Source organism: Gallinula chloropus (assembly GCF_964237585.1).
Source record: "Gallinula chloropus genome assembly, chromosome: Z".
NCBI classification, from domain to species: domain Eukaryota; kingdom Metazoa; phylum Chordata; class Aves; order Gruiformes; family Rallidae; genus Gallinula; species Gallinula chloropus.
The window spans coordinates 86,447,817-86,472,870 of NC_140089.1; the positions used below are offsets into that span (position 1 = coordinate 86,447,817).

General features: G+C 43.6%; 1 protein-coding gene across 3 annotated transcripts in view; it reads right to left on the minus strand.

Annotated features, from left to right (window-relative positions):
- Positions 1-4,292: 4,292 nt before the first annotated feature.
- Positions 4,293-25,054, minus strand: part of ST8SIA5 (ST8 alpha-N-acetyl-neuraminide alpha-2,8-sialyltransferase 5) — a gene marked incomplete at both ends in the record, with an annotated part of 42,810 nt that continues 22,048 nt past the window's right edge. For 2 of the 3 annotated variants that reach the window (XM_084277950.1, XM_084277949.1), the window contains 6 exons: positions 4,293-4,761; positions 6,551-6,643; positions 9,942-10,054; positions 12,381-12,525; positions 14,397-14,483; positions 17,293-17,385. In XM_084277950.1, the coding sequence (XP_084134076.1) occupies positions 4,293-4,761; positions 6,551-6,643; positions 9,942-10,054; positions 12,381-12,525; positions 14,397-14,483; positions 17,293-17,385 (1,000 nt within the window). The remainder of the gene's footprint in view (positions 4,762-6,550; positions 6,644-9,941; positions 10,055-12,380; positions 12,526-14,396; positions 14,484-17,292; positions 17,386-25,054) is intronic. The other variant, XM_084277951.1, reaches the window with a different exon arrangement.

A 25,054-nucleotide genomic window follows, 5' to 3' on the forward strand; every position in this document is an offset into this window, starting at 1 on the left:
TCAAATTCTACTGATTCACCAGACCCCCCACAGAGGGGGCTACTCTTAGAGAAGGTTACAACATCTAAAGAACATTGGCTTTAATTTATCATCAGGAGAGCCTGCACGCAGGGACTAGGGGAGCTGCTCCTGGCCCTTGCAAGCTGTGAAGCTTCATCTGTCATTGCTATCATGTTACACCACAGTGTTAAAGGTTCCAGACCAGAGTGGTGGTTGCAATCTCCAGTACTACCTTTACGTGACTGTATCACCTACCTGCTTGCTCAGGAGGAGCTGCCACAGCACAGCTCTCCCTTTGCAATTCAAGAGCTGGCTCTGACAGCTCCGTTGCAATCACAGACAACACACTAAAACGTTATATTGGCCCTGTCACCATTATAATCCAACTTTGCTGTTGGATTCCATAAACCAAAAGTGAGTAGTTAAAAATATTTTGACTAAATACTTCCTTCCCTTTGATGAGAGCCCTGGCAGATTCGTAAGCCTCCTCTGGTGACCTGACAGTGAAGGAGGAGCAGTTCTAGTGATGCTTTTCCAACCGAATTTGCATCGCTGGTGTATGCAGATCTCAGGAACTTCTTAAGAGATTCTCCTAAATAATACAGGGAGTTGGTGATTAAACCCTAATACTGTGATTTTCTCTTTCCCTGTCTCAGATTTCATATCCTCAGCAGCAGAGCTGGGATTACAGCCTGAGCTGAGGATGTGAAACCAGACAGCCGACAGCGTTTATTCTTGGACAGATCAGGTTTTCATACTGGGGGATTTCTCTGGGGCCTGCATCCTTTCCTGTGGGAAAGCACAATGTGCTATGCACGCCATTTATTTGCCATAACAGCATGCAGCACCCACACACAGCCTCCTGACAGCCACTTCCTATCAATCTGGTATCCTAAGGAGGTTAAAACTGGACATTTTGGAGCTTTGACCACATGGGAGAAAGGGAAACAGAACAGTCTTGAACTCAGAAATATTCTCAATGTCAAAAGAGTATTTTCTTACACTCAGTACACAAAGGAATGATGTCAGAAAACAAGGAGGGTCCTTCTTTCTGCAAAAAAGCCCTTCTTTTCCATCTGTTTAAGAGGGACAGGGCAGAAGAACTAGTGTCCATCTTCAGACTCTGCCTCTGCAAGCGCCACCACCCCATTTCCACTCGGTCCCACAGACAACCGTGATACAGCAGCAGAAACCTCATTTTCCAGCGCTCAGTGCAAGGAAAAGAAGCCAAAAAATATCAGAAAGCTTCTGCATATGGCATTCCTGACAACTGCCATAGGTTTTTCAATCTTTTTTTTTTTTGAGCAACACCTGCAAAAACGAATCAGGAAGTAAACGTGTTGCAACATGCATTTCATCTCAAGGACTATTTTATATATATATATATATTTCTTTAAGCATCTTTCTGGCTTGCAAATCACTTCTTATATCTAACTATACACCTATGTACACCTTCAAAGACGTGTCTGGGCCTGTTTCTGCAGTCCCCACACAAATAAAACATCCCATCCCCTCGAATGGGAAGCTCTTTTCAGATAAATGTGGCAAGATTGGGCCTTTGGTGCACACGCGCGGGTATCCTGCACACACGTTTTAAAATCACTAAAAAAATAGAGTAGCTATAGATTTTGTAGCAGATCAAAATCTAAACACAGTAAAACTGCACCTATCAGAGTACAGCCTAGGTGGATTTACATTGCTCATTTAGATGAAGCAAACAAAGGAAAGGAAACATCTGCGACCCTATAACCACGGGCGAACTGCAATCACAGTTTTGCTTATCCTTTTGGCTGTCCAGAAAGTCCAAAAGGATACTTGCAACTAAAACAAAAAAAAGAGGGATTTGCACCATTTCTTTTCCAACATAGGGATGCTTCTCAAGTGCTTTCCCATCTTTTTCAAAGAGTCTTTCACAACATACCCGGACTCCTTTCGGTTACTTCTGTTCGCTTCAACCACCATAGTAAAGAAAAAATCCCTTACTAAAAGTAAACTTAGCAAAGCAGCAGCAGCAAAGCAATACTGAAGTCACTACTAGTCCCATACTCAGGCAGAATAAGGAGCAAGGGTTCTAGATGCCAGCTTCAGCATCGTTCCTGTTACCATAAAGCTTAATGCACAGCAAGATGGCCAACCCACAGGGTCACGTTGCTCTCTAAATAGCATTTTCATCACAGCACTTCGTTATCAAAGCCCTTTGCACATAAATTTATAAAACACAGCAAAGAAAAAGATCTCTTTTGCATATTAAATCAAGAGAACCATCTCATCTACAAGTTCATTCTCAGCGTGCCGCGTTATTTCACAGCGAGCCGATGCGAGGTGGTGCTCACTACAACACATGGCGTAACTCTAAGGCCAAAAGCACAACACCACAAATACATAAAGCTGAAGCACAGGTCCTTCCACCTACCCCTGGCTGGTATTTCCCATGTGAGCTTTGTCAAGGCTTTTAAAGCCTATAGTAAAGTTCAGGGAATACGTGTCTCACATACCCTCCAGGTCACCGCGGGTCAGTAGGGACTTTTGCAGTGGTGACCATCGTGCTTCACTCCCTTCTCCAACATTTTATCTGTAGTGTGAGCAACTTCCACGGCTTTCAGCACAGCACAGAGGCTTTTAAAAGAAGCTTTGTGCCTTTGTGCATCACAAATTCAAAATCCAAGCAGAGAGTTGGATTTAAATCCTCTCTCTCCCCCCCTTTTCCCACCCCTCCCCGCAAAAAAGTATCACTCATACAGAACTAGCACTTTAAACTCCAAATCCTTGATCAAAAATCTTGCACTCTAAGTAAGACAAGGCATCAGACCACAGTCCAAGTGCTTCAGACCAAGAACTTACACAAGAAAACTCTGTTTAACTATGCCAGCACAGCTGAAACAGCAAACCTCCCCCTCCTGTGAGTGCAGTCGTACCAGTATGAAAGAGCATATACTGGCAGCCTACCACACAGCTCAGCAGCCAAAATAAACTCCAGCAACATGTGGCATCTTTGATGCATCAGGGTTTTGCCAATTTTACTGTATCAGGTGAAAAATTAATCTTGGCATAACAGACAGAGTTACACCAGTAACTTTTTTAAGAACACACCAGCCCTTTTCCTATCCTGACAACATTCTCAACACACAAAAAATGTCACGTTAAGACGTCTGGCATCTTGAGATGCATAAGCAGCATCCAAGCCACAAAGTATCTTCGCTGTATTTTAACTTCCCTTCCTGCCAGCATTTACCAGAGATACCTGAAAGCATTTAACTCGACCTGCACAACAGTGAATCAACATTCAGATATTTTTACAGAGTCTTTAATAAAAAAACGAAGAGGAAATGCCTTTTTCTATCCTATGGTGTGATATTTGAAACAAAAAAATCAACTCAGAAAATATAACTACATTATCCCCTTTCTATTTGTCACTAGAAAAGCTTGCACAAGTGTGAAGGTACATGTTTCTTCAGGAAGGACTCCAAGCTGAAGCTGAGATGGCCACTGTAGGAGGAAATACACACGTTGCTCACGTGTCAGCTAGAAGGAAAGCAGTACAGACAATGAGAAAGAAAACAAGGTCAGCAGAGGAGACCAGAAATATAAGACACAAGAAGGAAGAAGGAACTCTAAAACAACTGCACACCATAATCAACAAAATTACCTGGTGCTGTGAATGGGAGTTTTAACATTCTCTTCTATCCTGGCTGAAAGATTTCATAAAGTAATCTTGGGGGTTTTTTTTCCTATCACATATATCTGCTATTTTTCACCAATACTTTGTGACTTTATAGAACAAATACCTCAAGTTACATACTTACCCTTAAAACTATAGTGCTAAAGAATATTTTCAGAAGGCCAAATGCCAGAGAACAGTGCTTTCAATAAAATCTGGCGATGCCCCAAGGTACTCGATTCAGAAACCTATGTGAAGTCATCACACAGTCTATACTAAAATTCTCCACCACTGATTCTCCTCAAATGTTTGGTGCTTTTCTTCATAGTGAAATTATAACTATAGTGATGTGCTCTGCTTATCCCTAAGCCTACTGGAAATGTGCTTCTAATCTGACTTGCTTTCCAGGGCAGTGGCTACCCTGGGATGGAGGAGTTCTGCTTCTCCCATGTTATTACGGACCCAACTCTACTAGCAGGAAAGATGCTGGTATCCTAGATCTTATGGGATGCAATGCCTTGAGGAAATTTATATCAAACAATTATTGCATAATCTCAGGGTGTAATAAAACCTCCTACACCATATACAGGCATCAAGCTCCTGTTATACTTTTGTGTCAGAGGCAACTTCCCTGTCAACAGCAGCTGCAGGTCCCTGTATGGACCCGCAGTATCCCCTTGCTGTGCATGTGGAGGAAGTTGAAGATTTCTGAGGGCATAGCATGAAAACCAGGGCGAGGTTTCACATTGTCATAGTAGTGGTGAGTTATAAAAATCCCTGAGGGGTTCATGGGGAAGGCCCAAAAGCCAAAAAGGTGGACCTCTTCGCAGAGCTCCAGGGCAGCAGTCACCAGGATCAATCCAGTGCTAATCCGCTTCGCCCGCACCCCTTGGCCAAGCCAGTAGCGTGAGACGTTGATGAGATACTGGGGGTGAAAGTAATAAACAGCTTGTTGGGATTCAAAATCATCCAGGACGTATTTGACACGGATTGAGACGTCCGTGTTGCGAGTGTTGTAGAAAGCTGGCAGCAGCACAGACGCGTTCTCGTAGACCTGGAGCACATCGTAGAAGGGTTTCCTCCATTTCTCCAGCTTGTGGAATCTAAAGGAAAAAGGGATGTGAGTGATGGTCAGACCAGCACAGACTCAGTCTGGACACAGCAGGCAGGAAACCTCCAAAATGGGGTTTTATGGAAACATGCAGGGGGAAATGGCCAGCCCCTTTTCAGTGGTCTGTGGGGACAGGACAAGGGGCAATGGCTGCAAGTTGGAGCACAGGGAGTTTCGCATCAACGTGCAGAAGAACTTTTTCGCAGTGAGGGTGAGGGAGCCCTGGGACAGGCTGCCCAGGGGGTGTGGAGTCTCCTTCTCTGGAGATATTCCAGACTCGTCTGAACGTCTGTCTGTGCAATATGAGCTGGGGAGCTGCTTTGGCAGGGGGGTTGGACCTGATGATCCCTCCAGGTCCCTTCCAACTCCTATGATTCTATGATTCTATGATTCTATGATTCTATGATTTCTGATACAGAGATAATTAGAATGATGCTTCAGTTAGCAAGGGGAATATATTTAGCTACAGCATCTGTGAAATGTAGGGCAAAAATGCAGTGGATAAAAAAAATACATATTCCCCCCTCTTTTGGCAATTAAAGAGTGGGCAAACTTTGTGGGTTTTTCTAACCATGTCTCAGTCACATTTTATTATAAGCAGCATGTAATTTTTCCAAGGTTTGGCCAGCTGTGTCACAGAATCACAAAACGTTAGGGGTTGGAAGGGACCTTGAAAGATCATCTAGTCCAACCCCGCTGCCAGAGCAGGAGCACCCAGACTAAATCACATAGGAATGTGTCCAGGCGGGTTTGGAGACTCCACAACCTCTCTGAGCAGCTTGTCCCAGTGCTCCATCTCCCTCACAGGGAAAAAGTTTCTCCTTACATTCATGTGGAACTTGCTCTGCTCCAGCTTGTACCCACTGCCCCTTGTCCTGTCGCTGCCGTCACTGAGAAGAGCCTGGCTCTGTCCTCCCCTTTACATATTTATAGACATGAATAAGGTCACCCCTCAGTCTTTTCTCCAGGCTAAAGAGGCCCAGCTCCCTCAGCCTGTCCTCATAAGGAAGGTGTTCCATTCCCTCCATCACCTTAGTGGCCCTGTGCTGGGCTCTCTCAAGGAGTTCTATGTCCTTCTTGAACTGAGGGGCCCAGAACTGGACACAATATATCAGATGCACCATGCAGTGCACAACTGTATAAGAAAGTGGAAAATCCTAAAGAAAAGCAAAAACATTCCTAAAATGTCTAGCTATAACATTAAAAAGTATCCACAATGTAATCAATGAGTTTATATTGCTCGAGTAAAGGAAGAGATTTCCCCCAGCAAAAGAAAGTAAAGCACAAATTAGCTCAATCATCAGCAAGGCAGCATAAGATATGAGCAAGTACAAAATTAAAATTGTTCAGTCAATCCTGATAACAAAGTTTAACTGCCATTTTTTTTAAGAAGCATATGACAAAGTGTGTTACTTTCTTTAATCAATTAGACTGTGAATCTGTTGCTTCCACCCTGATATGTCCACTACATTTGCCTGGGGCTTGCTAGTCCAGTCCTGGAGTTCCAGAGGAAGGACAGCTCTGCTGTTATGATTTTAGCTCATCACCTCCCCACTTTGTGCTTCCAGTGTGCAGGTGTAAGGTTTTAGCACATTTCTGTAAGTTGTTATGGATTCCATAGTCTTAATAACTTCAATTCAGACTGAAATGTATGATTTGAAGTGTCAGTTTAAAGTAATATTGGGGAAAAAAAATTCTCTGTAACAGAATGTAGTGAAAGGTTGATTTGAAAAAGCAATAAGAAATTAAAATAGAAAAAAAAAAAAAAAACCAGAAATGACCTCTCAGTAATTATGCTGGGATTGACAGTCACGACATCCGTCTTCACCCCAACGTCTGTGAAGTACTTCTCAGATATAGGAGGCAAATTGCATCTGTAAAGGGAAAAAAAAATAAAGTAAATAAGTTAAAAAAATTCCTTTTCAGGTCTAGAAAGCAGAATTGATTCAAGCATTTCTTCCAAGCAAAAAGTCTACAAACAGATTGAGAATTTAAAGTTGTGTTGATGCCCAAGATGTGCATTAAGGCAACAAGTTCTCAGGGGCTGTGTGGTGATCTCTCTCCTCCCCTGAGTCTGAGAGAGGTGACTGTTTTTTGCAGATGCATCCAATGCTCACTCCTTTTGCTTCTTTAATAGGGGTTCTGCTATTTACTTTGATGGTTTAGGATGAGAAATAGGAGGAAGCCCCAAGGACAACCAGCCCATAAAATCAAAGGCTTCCTCAGCAATAGCTGTGCTGTATTCAATAATTAATAGACAAACTACATCTATAACATTGCCTTTAATATGCTTTGGTTTATACCCAAGAGAATGTATGGGAAATGGCCCACAAAAGACGTATCAGTCCAATCCTAATTAATCCAAGACTATCAGCTTCCCTCTATAAATTATCTCCCAGCATGGTCTAAGAGCAGCAATTCTGGCTACAGACTCACCAGAAGCTGTCAAAACTGTTGGGAGCAAACTTGTGAAGATCTGCAAACCTTGACTTTGCCCAGCTCCCACTCACCTTGGCCTTGACATAGATTCACCATCTCACAAAATTTAGAGCATCCCTCAAGAGATGCTGAAGATACACACAAGGTATCACACAGTCTTCACTTCCATGGGCCAGCTAAAAAACCAAAAGCTTCAGTAGGTGTTGTCACAATAAGTGGCCTTGCAACTAGTTTTACTCTAAGTTTAAGCTAACATTAGATACTTGCTGACATTTTAAAAACTTTCTGAAGTGATCCACAAGCCTCAATAAAAGGCATCACTGTTCAGACGCCCACATCTCAAAAACTCTGCTATGTCTAATTTCCAAATATCTCCATTGAATCCTGAACTGGTTTGGGTGGGAAGGGAACTTAATGCACATCTAGTCCTGCCCCTACCATGGACAGGGACACCCTCCACTAGCCCAGGGTGCCCAAAGCCTCATCCAACCCGGCCCTGAACCTTGCCAGGGATCCAGGGGCAGCCCCAGCTTCTCTGGGCACCCTGTTCCAGTGCCTCACCACCCTCACAGGGAAGGATTTCTGCCTAATACCTAATCAAAATCTACCCTCTTTCAGCTTAATATTCAGCTTCCGTGTTTCTGAAGATCAGGGTTGAACAGGAGAAAACTGTGAAGGTATTTAGGGTAAGCAGTGCTCAGTGTTTTCACAGTACTACTGTTCAGCTGCCAGCACAATTTCTCAGTCCCAGGCAGGGAGCAGAAGAAAGCACAAAATATCTTTCAAAGTCCTTCTCAAACTCAGGACGTTCACAATGACCTTCCAGATGGTCCCTCTTTACCAGGTCAGAGAACCTTTCTTTTAGCCACCTCATCCTTCTCACAGGCAGTGTTATTTCCAGCTCTTTCCTAGGTGATGCAACGTCCTTCTGATGTCCTCTAGCATCACTACTTCCACCTAGCACTGGGCACTGTTCTCATCAGATTATATTTGAAAAAAAACTTTTCAGATACTCAGCTTCAATATTTTTGAACAGTCGACTTCCACCAGATTAAAGACTGGACTTGTTGAAAGTGATAATTCCTTACAAAAGTGTTTCTGTACTTTTGCCACAGGACTCCAAAAACTCATCCCTGCAAAGAGAGTAGTCATCCCATCCCTAAATACACCCGCTCTTTCGTCAGAGATCTGTCCTCTGGCCAGTAGATGGAGATAGACAATAACAACTAGTAAATGTGGTCTCTGTGTGTGTATTATATGCGTTCTGTTGTACTACAGCTGACTGCTATGAGAGTTTATTTCATAGAAAACTCTTGGTTGTATCTTGCTGGCCACAAGCCTCCTGATAAAAGATTTTCCCAGGTGTCTCAAAGGTATCACTGAACATTACCAGTGCTTCATAGATAGTTTTTGAAATATTTTAAAGAATTATTATGTTGGGAACCAAGATAATGCTTCCTGACAGTCTGGTGAACTGGTGTGAGGCTGGAAAGTGGCTGTGTCTACACCTGACCTTAAAAACAAACGTTATGTTAAGATTGATGTCAGAAGATCTTAAGCTCTTAAGCATTGGCACGTCTGTGTGCATCACTCTGGCCCCCATGTTTTAGAGATGGTGAACCAAGGGTTTCTTTTGCACAAGCACTGGTGTATTTATTCATATCTCAGTTCTACTTAAGCCCCTATTTAATTAATTACTGGTACCAAAAGCAAATTCATTTCTAAGTTCTATATTGATATGATCTGCTCTTTTTTATCACTTTTGGTACAGTTCAAGAAAGGAAAGGGTGTGCTGGTTTTATGAGAGATAGAGTTAATATTCTTCATAGGAGTTATTATGAGGCTAATTATGTGAAGCCTGGACTGTTTCACAGATTAAAACTAAGTTTTCTATAAAGTGGGCAGAAGAGGCAGATACAGAGGTCTGAAAACAATGAATAGTGAAGGTAGGACCTGTAAAATTTCATTTTTCATTTAAATTAATAACATAATGAGCCAAAATCTGATATAAAATTTGCTGGTGTGAGATCAGAGAAATTAATTGATTTCTGCAGTTATTCTAAACTGGCAGCAATATACCCAGGATAAGAAAACAGGCAAACAGCAGTAAAAAGATTCTACTTTTCTACAGAACAGGTCATGAATCTGCAAGCTAGCTGTCATACACCATGACCCAGGCAAAGAGCTTAACAGGATTTAGAGAGGGATTAGTCATGCATATGAATAATAAAGTCCTTCCCATATATATTAAGAAGGATAACAGTGCTGCTAAACTCCATTATCCAGGGGCAAAAGTTGTGGGACCTCCCAGTCTATACAAAACCTGGATAACCTGCTCCTCCACACATGGTGCACAATAGGAAGACACTCAGCCTTTGAAGTTGTTTAGGTGTCTCTGCACACCCTGGAGTTCACACTAATGTTACTGTAACTCCCATTACCCAGCAGTTGGGCTCTGCACCGCTTCAGCAGCACACCTCCAAGGCATGTGAGCTGCAGAGCTATTTACATCTGGCCAAGCTGCTTGTCATGCAGCAGAGGCTGCACCTCTGGTTTAGAACTGCCCCAGAAAATCATGACCCCGTTCGCAGTGCACTGCTCCCGGGCTCATGCCCACAGAAGGATAAATCCACAGCCTGAGCAGCAAGGGATGCCCTGACCTGTGTCAATAAGTCAGTAATTAGTGTCATTAAAACAGAAAAAAAAATGATAAATGGTGCTTATTTTTATTACCTAAAGACGAAATCTGCACTGTCGATCTCCCGGCCGCAGCGGCTGTTCTTCAGGATCCCTCCGTTTCCAACCACAGCACACTTCTTAAACTGGGAGCGGTGGTAGGGCATGTCCTGCAACAGCACAGCAAGGAAACAGTTAAATATTCTGAAACATGGAGGCAGCAAGTCTCTTTTTTTTTTACTTTTTTCCTCTTTTTTTTTTGGTGCAGCTGCATCTTGTTGTAGATGCACTAATCATAGCAAGTTGACACTGGCTCTGGCTTGCAGTATTCCCATGGAGTGCATAAACGGGTGGGATTGTTTTCTGTGAAATGAGAGATGCTATGGACAAGCAACTCAGAGAAGAGAGAGGGGAAAAAAAAAAAAAAAAGCAATAACCTTGTTTTTGTCCAGACTTAATAATTGAAGAAGTAATTTTAGAAACTTGCTTTCCTCCTGATTTCCACATGAGGGCACGAACCATAAAATTAGCGTGAAGTGCTCGCTCTTTCCTCAGGCTCAGATGTCCTGCTTTTGAGAAGCTGGCACGTGCAGACCCAGAGCAGCTAGTAAAGCCCAGGAAGCCTCTCTAAATCAGACAGCTTGTTACAGCTATTTATCAGAACCGAGCTCAAATTTCAGTACTTGCTACCATTAATTTAACTCATAGTATTAACGATTATTGATTAGTCCTCGTACCACCAGTGATGCTTAGAGCCTCTGGTCAGGCATTGTTCTGGACTTGTGCAGGACACGTCCTCCTTGTGATCACTGGGTGAAAAATTCTGTCCTCCTAAGCAGGCATGCAGCTGCTTGCCAAAACCAGAGAGAGTGAAAATCACATCTCTGAGAACAGAACTGGGCCGTCAGGGTGAGAGGGCTGTGACGCAGAGCTGAGTCGCACTACACCTTATAAATATGTAGAGATGTGCTTATATAAGCATGAGAGTGCTCCTTTTGGTACATACATATTTTATCAATAATTTCATACCATGAACTACAGAGACAGAGAGAGAGAGAGACAGAGCAGTGGCATGACATTTCTAGGTGATTATTCCCAGGATCTTTCCACAGCACTCATGAGCCATGAGGCGAAAGGGCATGCAATTACACCTGCTTAAAAAAAGCAGCAGCCGTCTCACAGAGAGCCATTACAGAGTTGTCTGTGTTTATCCAGTGATTTCTTAACCCAAACCGCCTTGACAGTCCCTTTTAGGGAGAAAAGAAGCCAGGTCTCTGCACACAGCACAAAGCTCTTGCTCTTACAGTCTTGCTCCCATGCTTTTTTTAGTCCTTTGTCTCCTATGCTTGCCATGCTGCAGCCCTGCTCCTAGGCAAAGGGTGACTTTGGCCTCACAGGTGCTGCCCAGTGAATCCCAAAGGTACTTTGGCATGGGGTAGAGCCTTCAAAGCATCCTCAAGGCACACCTGGATAAACACAACAGCAGCTACAGGACATTCCTTTTAAGAGCACAGGAATCTAGTCCTTCATGCATTCATCCACACAATCAGGCAGGGTTTTGAGGATTATACTCCTGGATTTAGATGTACCCATTCTTTGTGTGTCTCTAGATGCCAAAGCGTTTTCCTGGATCTGAGTCTTTCCCCTACTCTTCCCTGGTTTCCCACGTGCACATTTAGATAACAGCACCACCCTTTCCCCTAGTAGTGCTCCAAAAGCAAATGGATTAAAAGGGGTTAGACCCTGAAGGACAACGTTAGTGGCCCAAGTCTAAACACTTTAGTATTTTTCTGATGTTCTGAAAAGGATAAATTCAGTTATAGCCTCCAAACGTGCAACTTTAAATTCCTGAGGTGTTCCTCATGATAACCCAGTAGCCACACAAGGCCATTTCTGCACATCAGTTGCTTTGGACAATGGGAATCACCCACTGGTTCTAACTTGGAATGACCCTCAGGTCAAGGATTATTTGCTGAAAAGATTCTGACTAATCATTATAATGAATACATTTTAAAATTGTGCAGCCTGTTCACAGATAAACTGCAAACAGAAACAGGTGTGAAAATAGTCACTGTGAACATGAATTATAAAATAATCATGCCCCTAAAAAGCAGACCTTCCCCAAATGTTTGATTTATTGCTTGTAAGCATTGTGCTTTTTCAAAGTTCTGATCAGTAAGTGCCCCTTTTATTCAGCTTTCTTAAGTTATTTCATTGGTCACTTTTCTGCTAGGTCAGTAATATTCTGCATATTATTTATATATATATATCATACACATACATACACACGTATGTTTTGCATACTAGAGCAGATGACCACTAGAAAATAAGATAAACAGCTAAAATATCACAAAAATATAAACATTTCAAAAGTATAAACAATGAAGCATGTAGAAATGTCAAACAACCAACTGCCAAATGCTTGGCTATAGGACAGCAACTAATGCAGGAAGTAGAGTGAAGTTGATTGTGCAAATGGACAGAGACATGGGGCACCTTGGGAAACATTTTGAAGATTTCTTGGTTGATGTGGAAGATTCCACTAGTGTCCACTTCATATTTCAGCTTAGTTCCCAAGGGAGTGTTCTTCTGGGTGGTGAAAAGAAAGGCAGGGGCATTGCAACACCTTGACAAAGTTGACCTGTAAAATGAAAAAGAGAGAAGTAAGATCAAGGAGCTGATATATTGCCTTAGGATTTGCAACTACTATCATTCTTAGTGCATTTTTTTGTTTAGAAAATTTCAGAGCCAATTATATTTTCCTTGATTGAGGAACATATGGTTCAAAAAACAAACAAAAAAAAAGACAAAAAAGAAATTACATCCCTGTACCTGTCTTTTCTAGGTTACAGGAAATATATGTGCAAATTCTGCCCTGCTCCAGACCCCAAGGCTAAGCTTCTGTCCCCAGTATCCTGGAGTAAACACCCTACTGAGTTAGACCCTCTCTGCTTTAGAGGTATTCCACTTTTTGTAGAATATTTTCTCATCGCTGGGCAGGAAACAGAGGTTGAAGTCTTCACCTGGGGATGTGGAAACCTGGCAGAGCAGGGACTCAAACACAGCAATGCCTAAAGACAGAGCTACCCCACTTTTTACCAGACTACTATGGAGGACAGGATGCTTTGATAACAAAAAGACTTTCAAAGGTCCTAGTTTTGCCCTTGGAATATTTGCATCAAGAAGATGACACGTCCCCAACAGATGGGTGCCAGGCAGAGTGGTCATGGCTGAAACTCCAAAACCTTAGAGAAATGGCCAAAAATTTCTTAGTTGCTGGGACAAAATGGGAGGTATTACAATGTAAACAAGAACTGGTTTTAAATCTCAAAAATAGAATTCTTGGCATGACAGAAAAACTTATTCATCTCTGATATGAAATTTAGATAGGAAACAGAGGTATGAAATTTAGATAGGAAACAGAGGTACATTCCTTAGCTCCCATCTTTCCCTGAATGCTTTTGCCCTGTTACCAGTGGAACTGAAAACCCTGACTTCAGCTTACTCTCACTCCAGAGGCAGCTTGTTTTTCAGCCAATGCATCTTTTACTTTTAATGAAAAATATGTGGCATGACAAATGCAGAAACATGAAGACAAAGCCAAATGGCTCTCAAATAACCTAGATTAAATACCTTGCCTCTGGGGGATGTGGCCTCATTATGAGCAGGAAGAAGACAACAGTCTTCCTTACAGGTTTTATTACAAGCACCAGAAAGCAAGCACAGGATTATGCAAACATTTCAGTGAAGTCCAAATCACTATCACCCATTTGACTCATGCAAAATGACACAATATGATGATCAGATCAAGGCAGCAATTGGAACTGAGTAAGTCGAGTAATTTCTAATAACAAAATTGTTAAATAATTACAAGCAGGTAGAAGGATTGAATTGTGATATAAAATAAGCTATTCATTAGTTCTGCATTAAGGAATTGAAGGAGATGTTGTGCTTTAATCTAATGACCAAATGGCTTTTCTTAATATAAATGTCTGATACCTGATGGAAGAAGACTGTTGAAGTAATTGCTTTCCTTATTCTCCTTACAAAAGCTCACGTGATCTGTGTGCTTAAGCAGCCACCATTTGACTTTTTCTGGATTGTCCCCTTCTCACCTGATGGCTCAGAACTGGCAAAGTTCAAGTGGCCACAAGCTAGTGTTGCTAGACCACTTCCTTTTACCCTCCTACTAGTCTACCTCCAAACTCAGACACTGGTCTGCTTTTCAGGGACCACAGTTTCCCCACACATCCAACACACTAAAGTCTCTGTTCCATAAGACAACACTGAAACAAACTTTGAAACTTATTTTTTTGGAGGGGTGTCATTTGTGTCATGATTATTGCTCCTGGAACCAGCTAACAAAAGTTAGTCAAAAGGATGGTACTCTGGTAGTAATGGTGTTATAAAGCTTACTCTTGCTATCCATATGGAAGTTTGATCTCTTTACAGGAAGCTAAACTCAAACTGAAGTAATTCTTACTCAGTCTCATTAATGGGGATGATTCTTACTTGAATAAATTAGCTTCTGTGACATTCATCTCCCATTTGCACATCTGCAGGCTCTTCCATCGGTCAAACAACTCAGTTTGTTTCACCCTAAAAGATGAAAAGAAAGAAAATAAAAAGTCACTGAATTACAGGGGCTTCATTTCCTAAAACAGCTGCAGCCAGGGTGCCATGCAGTTGGCTTCAGATAGGGCAAGCCACTCAGTCCACTCGGTGCAAGGTTTATCGTTCTTATCTCTCTTTCTGCTCAGAGAAAGCAACTCTAAGCCATGTATATAAGCTCTGATGGAGCTCTTCAGATGTTTTGGGACTGATTTCTACTCTCTGAGAGGCATTCTCCATTTCTTCAGGATAAAAATTGCAACACCAAGCAAGAAGCATCTACTGCACCGAAGTTTGTTCACGGTTTGCTGGGAAACTAATGAGTGTCTGGCAGCCACAGCAGCTCTGGGGAGAAAAGGTGCACCTAGCAGAAGGTCCCAGCAGAGAGGTATGGGAAGAGAGGATGCTACCATTATATTCTGGTGAGGTTATTTTAATATGTGAAATCCTACCAACAGCACTGTTGGTAAATCTATTTATAAACTGCAGTAGCACATGTGTAGGGATAAGCATGAAGACATGAAAAACTTTTCACTTAAGGATATCACACCCCCACACCCTCCCCATTAATAAATATACTTTTAGTTATATCAAAAAAATGGCACTCCTATTTCTATTAGGCTGATTCAGGGTGACACATGTTTGGTGACAGCACCAATTCCAACCAATTCCACCTTAGAATTCACACTTACACTTCTGTGTTCGGACAACAGAGATAACGAAGGCCTTGCAAATATCTATAGCTGGGGAGCAATGCTATAATCTGGCTGGGAAATTTTAAAGTCTGAGATTTCTTGGTGACTGATAGGTCTTAATGAGTTCTCTTCAGGCTTGAGGGCTTTACATGTTGGAATGAAGAGAAGATTTTTAAGATAATTATGTATTTAAAGTGAGTAGAACTTCGGATTTCCCAGGCTGTGGAAGTTACAGGAAGGAATTAGGTCATCCTGTACTTTCTGTAGCCCACCAGAGCACATTAACTTGGAAATCTTCCATTACTGTAAGGGCTGGCTTAGGAAACATAGCACATTAGAAGCCAGTGCATCAGAAGAACCCAGCCTCATTAAAGAGTTTGATGTCAAATGTCATCTGTCGTAGAAGTAAAGCTTACGCCATCCAGCTGAGCAGGAGTCCACTACCTCCTATGTAGCATTGAATGAGATGAAGAGAAATGAGTAGTTCTCTGTGCCATCTGATAAGCATGCAGAAAAGCAACTCAAAACTCCCCATCTTCAGCAGAACACTGTGGCAGAAGCGTCACATTCTCACCCCTTCTCTTTATTTTTAAGCACTGCCAGTCAGCAAGCAGTGCAGAGTTGTTACTCGTGTATCCTTCATCCAGCACCAAATGCAGAAGGCAAGGACACGACCTACATTTTCCTGTGGCAAAGTCAGGGAGGGAGACAAGCTCAGAAATTCAGGCAGACCTGGAGCAACGCGTTGCTCAACGCTGTGCTTCCAATTGAGATTCCCTTCACATACCTTAATAAAACCTTGTGGGTTGTCAGGATTACTGAACCTCTGGGTTTAGATATGGGAAGGGATTTGGCATAATCTAAGCACCTAAATTCAGTGCTACGCTGAAAATGTGAAAGGAAACCACAAATATCTTTTTTTTGCTCTGTTCAATGAGCTGCAACTTCACTTTTTTGCCGATTCCATCTCTGTGGCTTCATGAATACAACTCACTCAGCTCATTGGTTTTCTAATGTGTGTATAGGGCCATGAAGACAAAATATAGATACTTTATTATTTCTCAGATTTGCGTTTTCCTATTTTTAAGTGAGTGTTATTATCTTGTGAATCTCTCACTGCCACTAGAAATTGTGGAGGTCAAAAGTACAAATGGGCTCAGAAATGACCTAGGCAAACTAACAGAGAGATCAGTTGTCCACTCTCACTACTCCACTCTTGTCACCACCTACCCCTCAGCAAGTCCCCATGCCAGTTTTCAGGAAGGGATAACTTTCAGCTTCATTTCTTAACCTGTGCTGCTGGCCACTGTCAACAACAGAGACTTAGGAGAGATGGACACTTGCTATGAGTCAGTCTGGCTGTTGTTACTCTTCAATTACCCTCAGTAGGGGACATGGAATATACTATTACAGGTAATAATATTACACTGTATTTCATTCTAGACAGTGATACTGCACCTGACCAACATTCCTTGATGTATGTGAAATGCCTGTATATTTTTTTTTCAGACAGATCTGAGATGAAGTTCAAATGTGACAACTTGCACACAGGAGAGAACCTCAGGAATCCCTGATGGGATCCCTATTGATGGGATCTCTTGAGCCTTGCATCTAAGACGAACATCTCCCCTATGAGGATAGGCTGAGTAAGCTGGGACTTTTCAGCCTTGAGAAGAGAAGACTAAGGGGGGACCTAATTAAAGTTTATAATTATCTGAAGCAGGGGATGCAGGGGGAATCAGCCAGCCCCTTTTCAGTGGTCTGTGGGGATAGGACAAGGGGCAATGGCTGCAAGTTGGAGCACAGGAAGTTCCGCACCAACATGCGGAAGAACTTTTTCCCAGTGAGGGTGAGGGAGCCCTGGGACAGGCTGCCCAGGGAGGTGGTGGAGTCTCCTTCTCTGGAGATATTCAAGACCCGTCTGGACGCCTATCTGAGTGGTATGTCCTAGGGACCCTGCTTTGGCAGGGGGGTTGGACCCGATGATCTCTGGAGGTCCCTTCCAACCCCTACAATTCTATGATTGTATGATTCTATGACGTTTTTGTAAGTAAGTTATCATTTTCATCCTGCCACCCTGGCAAACACACATTCATACTTACATCGACAGAACTTTCACCTCAATGATGTCCTGCCGTAACTCCAGGCATTTGGTAGAGTTGTATTCCAAAGGCCCTTCATAAAACTCAAAATACCTGAAGAAGGACAAAGGCAAAGAAAAAAATATTATAAATAAGCTTTAGAGTGGAATATTTGTTTTACACATCAACATAACTTTGCTTAAAGTTGACATTTATGATTTCTTCCTAACTTGAGACTGTACTGTGTGCAGCTTATTACATCACAGGAAAACACAGATGTCATTGTTGACTGTAGAAAAGCCACCCATGCCCAGTTTGTCCATCCCTGCAAGAGTTATTCCCCTTGTAGGCACCAAAAAGGAACAGCTACTCAGGCTTTCAGCAGTCAGCACATGGCAGCTGCCACTGAAAGTCAGGGGAAAAACAGTGATCACTTATGGAACACTGTTCCCATCCTTCGGGTGCCCAAATGTGATAAGAGTTTAAAAATTAGTCCCTTATTTTGCTCTTAGATGAAAAGTAAAGTGCTGGAGGTTGTATCCTGTCTGTGAACACTGCTGCCTAACTGTGTAATTGAGCTTTACATGGTGATTTATTCTTTTGGTATATTTGGAGGGAAAGGGAAGCTATGGTTTTCTTCTCAAAAAAACTGCAATGGTTTTAAGTACAAAAGGATTTAAATGCCCAGACAAAGCACAAACAGCAGTGCTATCCTTAATTAAAATGTAGACATAAACATTGACTTTTTTTGGTTAAATTCCCCCACCTTAGCCATCAGACTGGAGCAAAGGGAAAACAAAAACACAATGAGAGAGGTGGGCTACTGAGAGAAAGCCCAGGTTGCTCAGTGAGTTAAATGAGACTGTATTGAAATGACAAAAAAAAAAAAGGCTTAGTCTTTAAAACCAGCTCTGTGTCAGTTTCACCACTTACCATCAGGAGTCTGTACTAAAACCTAAGAACTGCACATACCCATAGGATGAGAGCTAGGCATTATGTCCAAGCATAAAACAAGTAATTTTTATGGATCCTTTAAAATCTCAGAATTCATGAAGCTCCAACTATCTCCTGAATTTTCAATATGGGAAAAAAAAAAACCCATAAAAGATTCCAGGAGGAGTTTTATTTAATCTGTCATTGGAAATGGAGTGTTTTGGGGTTTGTGTCATTTAAAAATAACAATAAAATTCATGTTTGACCTGAAATTCTGTTCAGGTTTGAATTATATAATCCTTAAGTAGGAAAGTCTCCTTAGTAGTTCATGTTTATAGTTAATAGCACAGTCTGGGGGGATCCAAAATTGATCTGTTCTGACGAAGTGCTAACAGTTCACACCTTCCAGGGGATCTGTAGGGAAGGAAAGTGTCCAGAAAACAACATCTCCAACTGGAGCCCCAAAGGCTAGAAGCATCTTAAAACCAAACAGCTTCTGAATTTTGCTGTGTAAATGGTTCCAGAAATCAACCTGAAAAAGCAGGAAAGAGAGGAACCTACAGAAGGGAGAAAGGGACCACAGCATGCAACTGGCAAAAGCCCAAGAATTTCTCAAAGGAAAACCAACTGGGAATGTTTCTGTCCTCTCAAAGGCTGCTCTAGGATGTGTCTTCTTCACCTCTCTCTGAGGTTTTCAGCACCTCAGCTTTGCCAAATCCCAAACCAATCAGATCTGTGATCCAGTGAGAGGCACAAATGTTGAGACTGAACGGATGAAGGCCATGCCTCAAAGGTGGCAGGAGAACATCACAATTCCTAATAAAGAAGTAAACTGTTTACTATCAGCAATCTGTAAAGAAAATGTGACTATTTGGAAATGTGTTTACATAGTCTTCAAGGCAACAAATATATTTTTATGAATTTTGCAAAGGGAAATACATATTTAAAGTGAGAAGAGACTTCCTTGGCCTGCAGAGGGGAGATAAATCTTACGTAATGGGAACGTTCATCTGTTCTTTCGCCAAAAGACTTGGGCTCTCCTTCCAGTTCAGTTGTGCACCTGGACATTCAGCCTAAAACCCACTGACTGGCACATCTCCTGCGTGCTTGGCTCGTGGAGCTGGTGCTGAGCAACTCTGAAAGTTGCCCCAGCTGAAACGGGATGAAGAGCTCACTTGGTTGCACCAGGCCCTGTGTGGATGTACTCCAGATATTCCAAACTACACTGAAATCTCTCTCTGTGGGGCCAACACCATGGGACTTATGACTGGTCACAGAATTTTACAAGAGTGAAAGAAGCCCTCTGGCTACCAGCCCAGACAACTTTTTTATCTTTCTGACATACTAATTTTTCTTGCTGCATTTTGTAGTGTATATATGCTTTACTTTGGTTCTTTGTGACAGACAAGACTGGGCCCCTGAACATGCACCTTCTACACAACATCTAGGGACAGGTATACATCCCATGCAACACTCATCACGTTACACATGACTCCAATCTCTTTGGATGTGAGGAGAATACAAATTGGCTATCAGCCTCATCTTCACCCTTCACCTAGCACTAGATTTGATGCACATAGTACCTTCTGTGTGCATCAGGACATGTAAGAGTGGCAAAAATCTAGATGAACACATACTTTTATCTTTCCTGTGCACTTCTGACTCTACTGCTAAGCTAGAGAACCGCAGCTCAGATGTCAAGCAGCACATGCTATCATGTGTGAATGCCACAGTAGGGAAAAGCTAGCTTCGGCCCATGGCACTGGATACAAAGATGTCATTTTATGAAACAGATATGAAATTTACTGAGTCCCAGAGATTCCCTTTGATCACTGCCTGTTTACCCAACCCACAAACTGAAAATAGAAATTATAAAGGATGTGTTACCAAAGAGGCAGAAGGTTGAGGAGGAAAGGAATGCATTTAAAAAAAATTGAGATAGAGATTCAGTTCTCAATCTGCAAGGAAATGCATGAGGCAGCACTGCATTTGTAGCAAAGTTATTCCATTAGCCTACAGTTTCCTAAAGCATAGGGCTGTCCTGCAAGTCTCTTACTCCAGCAACAGCTCCAGCTTTTCCAGCAGAGTCACTGGGAGTGGTAAAAATCACTGTTTGGCACTGTGTGGAAGTGCAGAGGGAGGATCTGTGAAACAGGCCAGATGACAAACTTCCAGTGAGACACCTACATGCCTCCCCCAGCAAAGGCAGCGGTAGAGAAGATGTTACTGTCCATGGGGTAAGCTTGACTGAAACTAACTCGTTGCCAAGTATCCTTAAGTGTTGCAGTACCAATGCTGTAGCAGCCAGGCTGCAGGTGTTAATGGCACTACAACTGCATTAAGAAATTTTCAAGACCCCACAAACCCCATTTTTCTTCCTTTTCTCCCAAGGGGGTATTCATGCAATTTATTTGCTTCACAGCAATTCACCTCCTACTATGGACAGGGAGCCAAATTAGCAGAGGCAGGTCCCTGGAGCACTGGCCAACCTCCTCCTGCAGAAGTGTTCCACGCTGTACGTTCCCAGGATACAGGTTCTGCACAACACCAGGCTCCAGCAGAAGGAACATGGGTTCCCTCAACCCCCGCGGATGTCCTTTAAACACAACTCCTCCGCTCAGCAGGGCCTGGTCCCGCTGGGAGTGTTTGCAGACCATCCCCCTGCGCTCTCTCAGAGGAAGCATCAGTCTCACCCACTCCCTGGGCTCTAAGTGCTGCTTCTGCCTTTTAACTCCCACTCTAAACCATGTAGTTCCCTGTGAATGAAAATACATTTGCCTGTCAGAGAGCTTAATTAGCACAAATGGAAACTGTCCTACCCATCATCTTCCTCAGCCTGATATCCAGCTAAGAAGCATGGGTGCAGTGCAGTTTATTTTGATTCATGATCTGGATTAGTGACAAACCTGACTACACTACTCATTTTGCTATGGAAAAGGGCTGTGTTTCAGCTTTACAAGAATGACAGTCCTGTCATTTATATCCATAAAACTGAGTTGATATCTCCCCACCTGAATGTCCTCTCCCTGCATTGCCTTCACTTCCCCTGCTGAAATTTAAACTTATCCCTCAAAGGTCAAAATTCTACAGGAAAGCCAACACAAGAATCCACGATACTTTACAACAGGGAATACAAACTACAACTTAATCACAACAAACCACACAGTTCCATTGTTGTAATTGTGCATGGCTGGGTTCTGGCAGAGGAGGGGGATGCAGGGGCAGCTTCTGCAAGGAGCAGCCAGAAGCTTCCCCCAGGCCCCACAGAGCAAACACCAGCCGGCTCCAGGCCAGAGTCGTTCCTGACCAAGGCCCAGCCCATCAGCGATGGTCACAGCGCCTCTGGGAATCACCCTGAGGAGAAACAACCTCAAGCAGCTACTTTTTGCCCCAGAGAACGGAGTGAGAAGGGGTGAGAGACTGTGCAGGCACCACGGGCAGGGAAGGGGGGAGGAGGTGCCCCACGTGCCAGACAGAAAGATGCCCCTGAGCCCCTGGAGAAACCCATGGTGGAGCGGGTGTCGCCCCACAGCCCATGGAAAAGGCCCAGACCCCACCTGCAGCCTGTGGAGAGGCCCCAGGCTGGAGCAAGGGGAGACATGCAGGAGATGCTGTGACCTGCATTGGAGCAAGCCCCTGCCAGCACTTGCAGCCCAGAGAAAGAGACAGAGACACAGAGATGAGTGAGGGAGAGAGACCCACACCAGAGCAGGTTTGCTGGAGGGGCTTGTGACCCCGTGGGGACCAGGCTGGAGCAGTCTGGGCCTGAGAGACTGAGAGACATTCTGTGATTTATGACTGCACCCATAGCAGTGACCCACACTGGGGCAGCTGGGGAAGAGCTGAAGCCCTGTGGGAAAGGATTCATGTTGGAGAAGTTGGTGGAGGACTGTCTGCTGTGGGTGGGACCCCATGGTGCAGCAGGGGAAGGAGATGTGGAATGCCCCCCCCCCCCCCCGCCCCCCTCCACCCCGGCTAAGAAGGAAATAGCTGGTGAGAAACTGACCGAAACCCCCATTACCCCAGTCCCTGCCCCTCCCCTGTGCCACAATCGGGGAAGGAAGAAGGGAGTGAAATCCTGACTAAAGGGAGGTCTGGGACAAAGGGAGGGGTTGGGGGGAGGTTCCTTAAGATCTGGCCACACTTCTCATCACCCACCTCTGGTGTCACTGGGGGTGCAGGGCAGGACCATCAATTAGAGAGTTTTCTTTCCTTTATTCCATGTTGAGCCTGTTCTGCCTGTGTCATTGTGTCCTGGTTTTGGTCAGGATGGATTTAATTTCATTCGTAACAGCGGCTGGAATGCTGTGTTTGGGAGTTACAATGGGAGTAGTGCTGATAACACCCTGATGTTGTTAGTTGCTGTCAGACAGTCAAGGACTTTCTCAGCTCTTCATGAGAAAGGAGGGGCGAAGCCAGGACAGGTGCCCCAGCTGCCCAAAGAGAGGATTCCAGCCAGTTACGTCCTGCCCAGGATATCGGGGGCTGACGGGAGGAAGGCCGAGGGCGGCTCCGGGACGCGCGGTTCTAGGGGGACGGTCGGATCCTGGGACGGCTCTGGGTGGCACGGCCTGAGCTGTGGGTTTGGTGAGAAACTGCATTGTGTATCAACAGCTTCATATATTTTTGCTTTGAAGTCCTGTTAGCATTGTTATATTGTATCTTTCTGTTATCTTAGTAAACTATCCTTATCCCAACCCACGGGCCTCTTATTTCTTGGTTTGGGGTTATTTGCCCCTTCCTCTTCCTTTTCCCTTCCCTTACTTCTCCCCCCCACCCCCTACCCCCCCCCCCCCCCCCCCCCCTTCCCTTTAACCTGCTCTTTTCCTTTAAGGAGCAGGCAGCTGCGTGGATCTTGGCCCTCAGCTGGGGTGAAACCACGACACACTGATTGTGGAATGATCTCTCCCTGTCCTTATCTCCACTCCTGAGCCTCTCAATATCTATTTTCTCACCTGTCCAGCTGAAAAGCAGAGTGATAGAGTGGCTTTGGTGGGTGTCTGGCCTCCAGCTAGGGCCAAACCACCACATGCATGTTGCACTGCATTTTCCCAGGCTACCGGGCAGTACACACAACTCTGCCCTATGTCCATTCTGGTCAACTGTAGCTTTCAAATCTACAATTTTCTAGGATCAAATCTTGCAACTGCATACAACTCCAGCTGCAATCTCACATTCAGAGAAGACTCTTTTTCATGTATCTTAGTAATGAATGCCCGGAAATGAGATGCTATTCACTCTGTAATTTTCTGTTTCTGAGTGAGACTTTCTTCTTTTCTAACCATCACGTCTCCCGTTGCCACCTCACTCCCAGCTGAGCAGCTTGCTGAGCTCACTAGTGAGAGACAGATTTGGTTTCCCCACTACACCAGCTCTCTGGTCTTTGATCATCTGCAGTTGGGCTGCCCCTGCTTTGATCAAAAGTAAGCTTTCCATGATCATGCTACATAAATTAAAAAGCCCGATACTTCAATCCTGCCTTCAAGTGACACTTGGATTGAGGCACTGATTTGTCTGATACACTGAGTAAAGGTTTTAAAATATAATTGAATGTATTTTAAACAGACCGTTTTCTCCTCAAAAAAACACCTTCCCACTCTGCTCCTTCCTGCAGTGCCAGTTCTGCACTGTTTGCAGTGAGGCTGCAGCACTTAACCCTGGAAGAGAGCAGAGCATTGCAGGAAGGATTCCACCTACCCTCCAGGAAAAACAAAGATCTTTCTGAAAATATATATTGTGCAACGACTAAGGAATGAGAATAAATCAACCAAGCCCTGCAGGCTTCTAAATACTTAGTAAGAGAACTATCCAAGTAGCAGTGCCTGCACTCATCAGCATGGGCAGATCCATGCCTAAACTTAGGTCTAGATTCACCTTCCTTACTCAGGAACTCAAGGGTGCCAAGAGCACGGTCCCCAGAGTAGGCAGGGACTCCCACTCATTTGGCAGGACCAGCATGGGATCATCAGACCCTTGCATCAAAAATACTGCTGAGGTATAACAAATATATCATGGCTACAGGAGCTCTGGGAAACTCATCTGGAGCACAGCAAACTAGGCATTGGCTTCATCAGAGAGACCATTGTGAGTGAGTGACCAAATCCCACTAGCCTTTGCTTCTACTGACATTTCTATGTGGCCACATCAAAAGCTACAAGATTTGGTTGAAAGATTTGAGGGCCTGACATCAATATAGTGATTTTCCCCTCAAAGACTGCATCCTAACACTTTGCATGGCATATTCTCCTGAGATTATTTTGACCTCATTTGCCAAGCACAATCCCCATTTGGAAGACAAAGCAGCTGACTGACAGGTAATTCCATGGCAGAAAGAACAGGGACCTTAGGCTCTGATCTCACAGACACTGCCTAGACTACACAATTACCACCAAGAACAAGAGCAGCCTCTGAAGTTGATGGAAATCATAATGCTCTTTCATATTACACCTTGCAAAGGAAAACACCCCTGGACGTATGGATGTTAAATGAGTTCCCCCTGCTCTGAGAACTGGCCAGTGAAGCAGAAATGTTTGATGCCCTTTGATTAATTTACACTTCACTAGGGTTGTGGCACCAAAAACTAATCACATAGCTGCATGTGTTGTTTCTGCCATTTGACAGCCTGACTTGTCCACAACAGGATGGTTCTTGGAAGACTGAACTGAGAGAGGAGATGTTGTGAGCACAAAGGAGGAGGCTGGAGAAGCAACAGGCTTCTCTTATCACAGAATTGTAGGGGTTGGAAAGGACCTTGAGAGATCATCGGGTCCAATCCCCAAATCAACTTGATGAAACTATTTGACTACATCCTCTGTGGGGACAGGACATTAAAAAAGGATCGTTCACATTC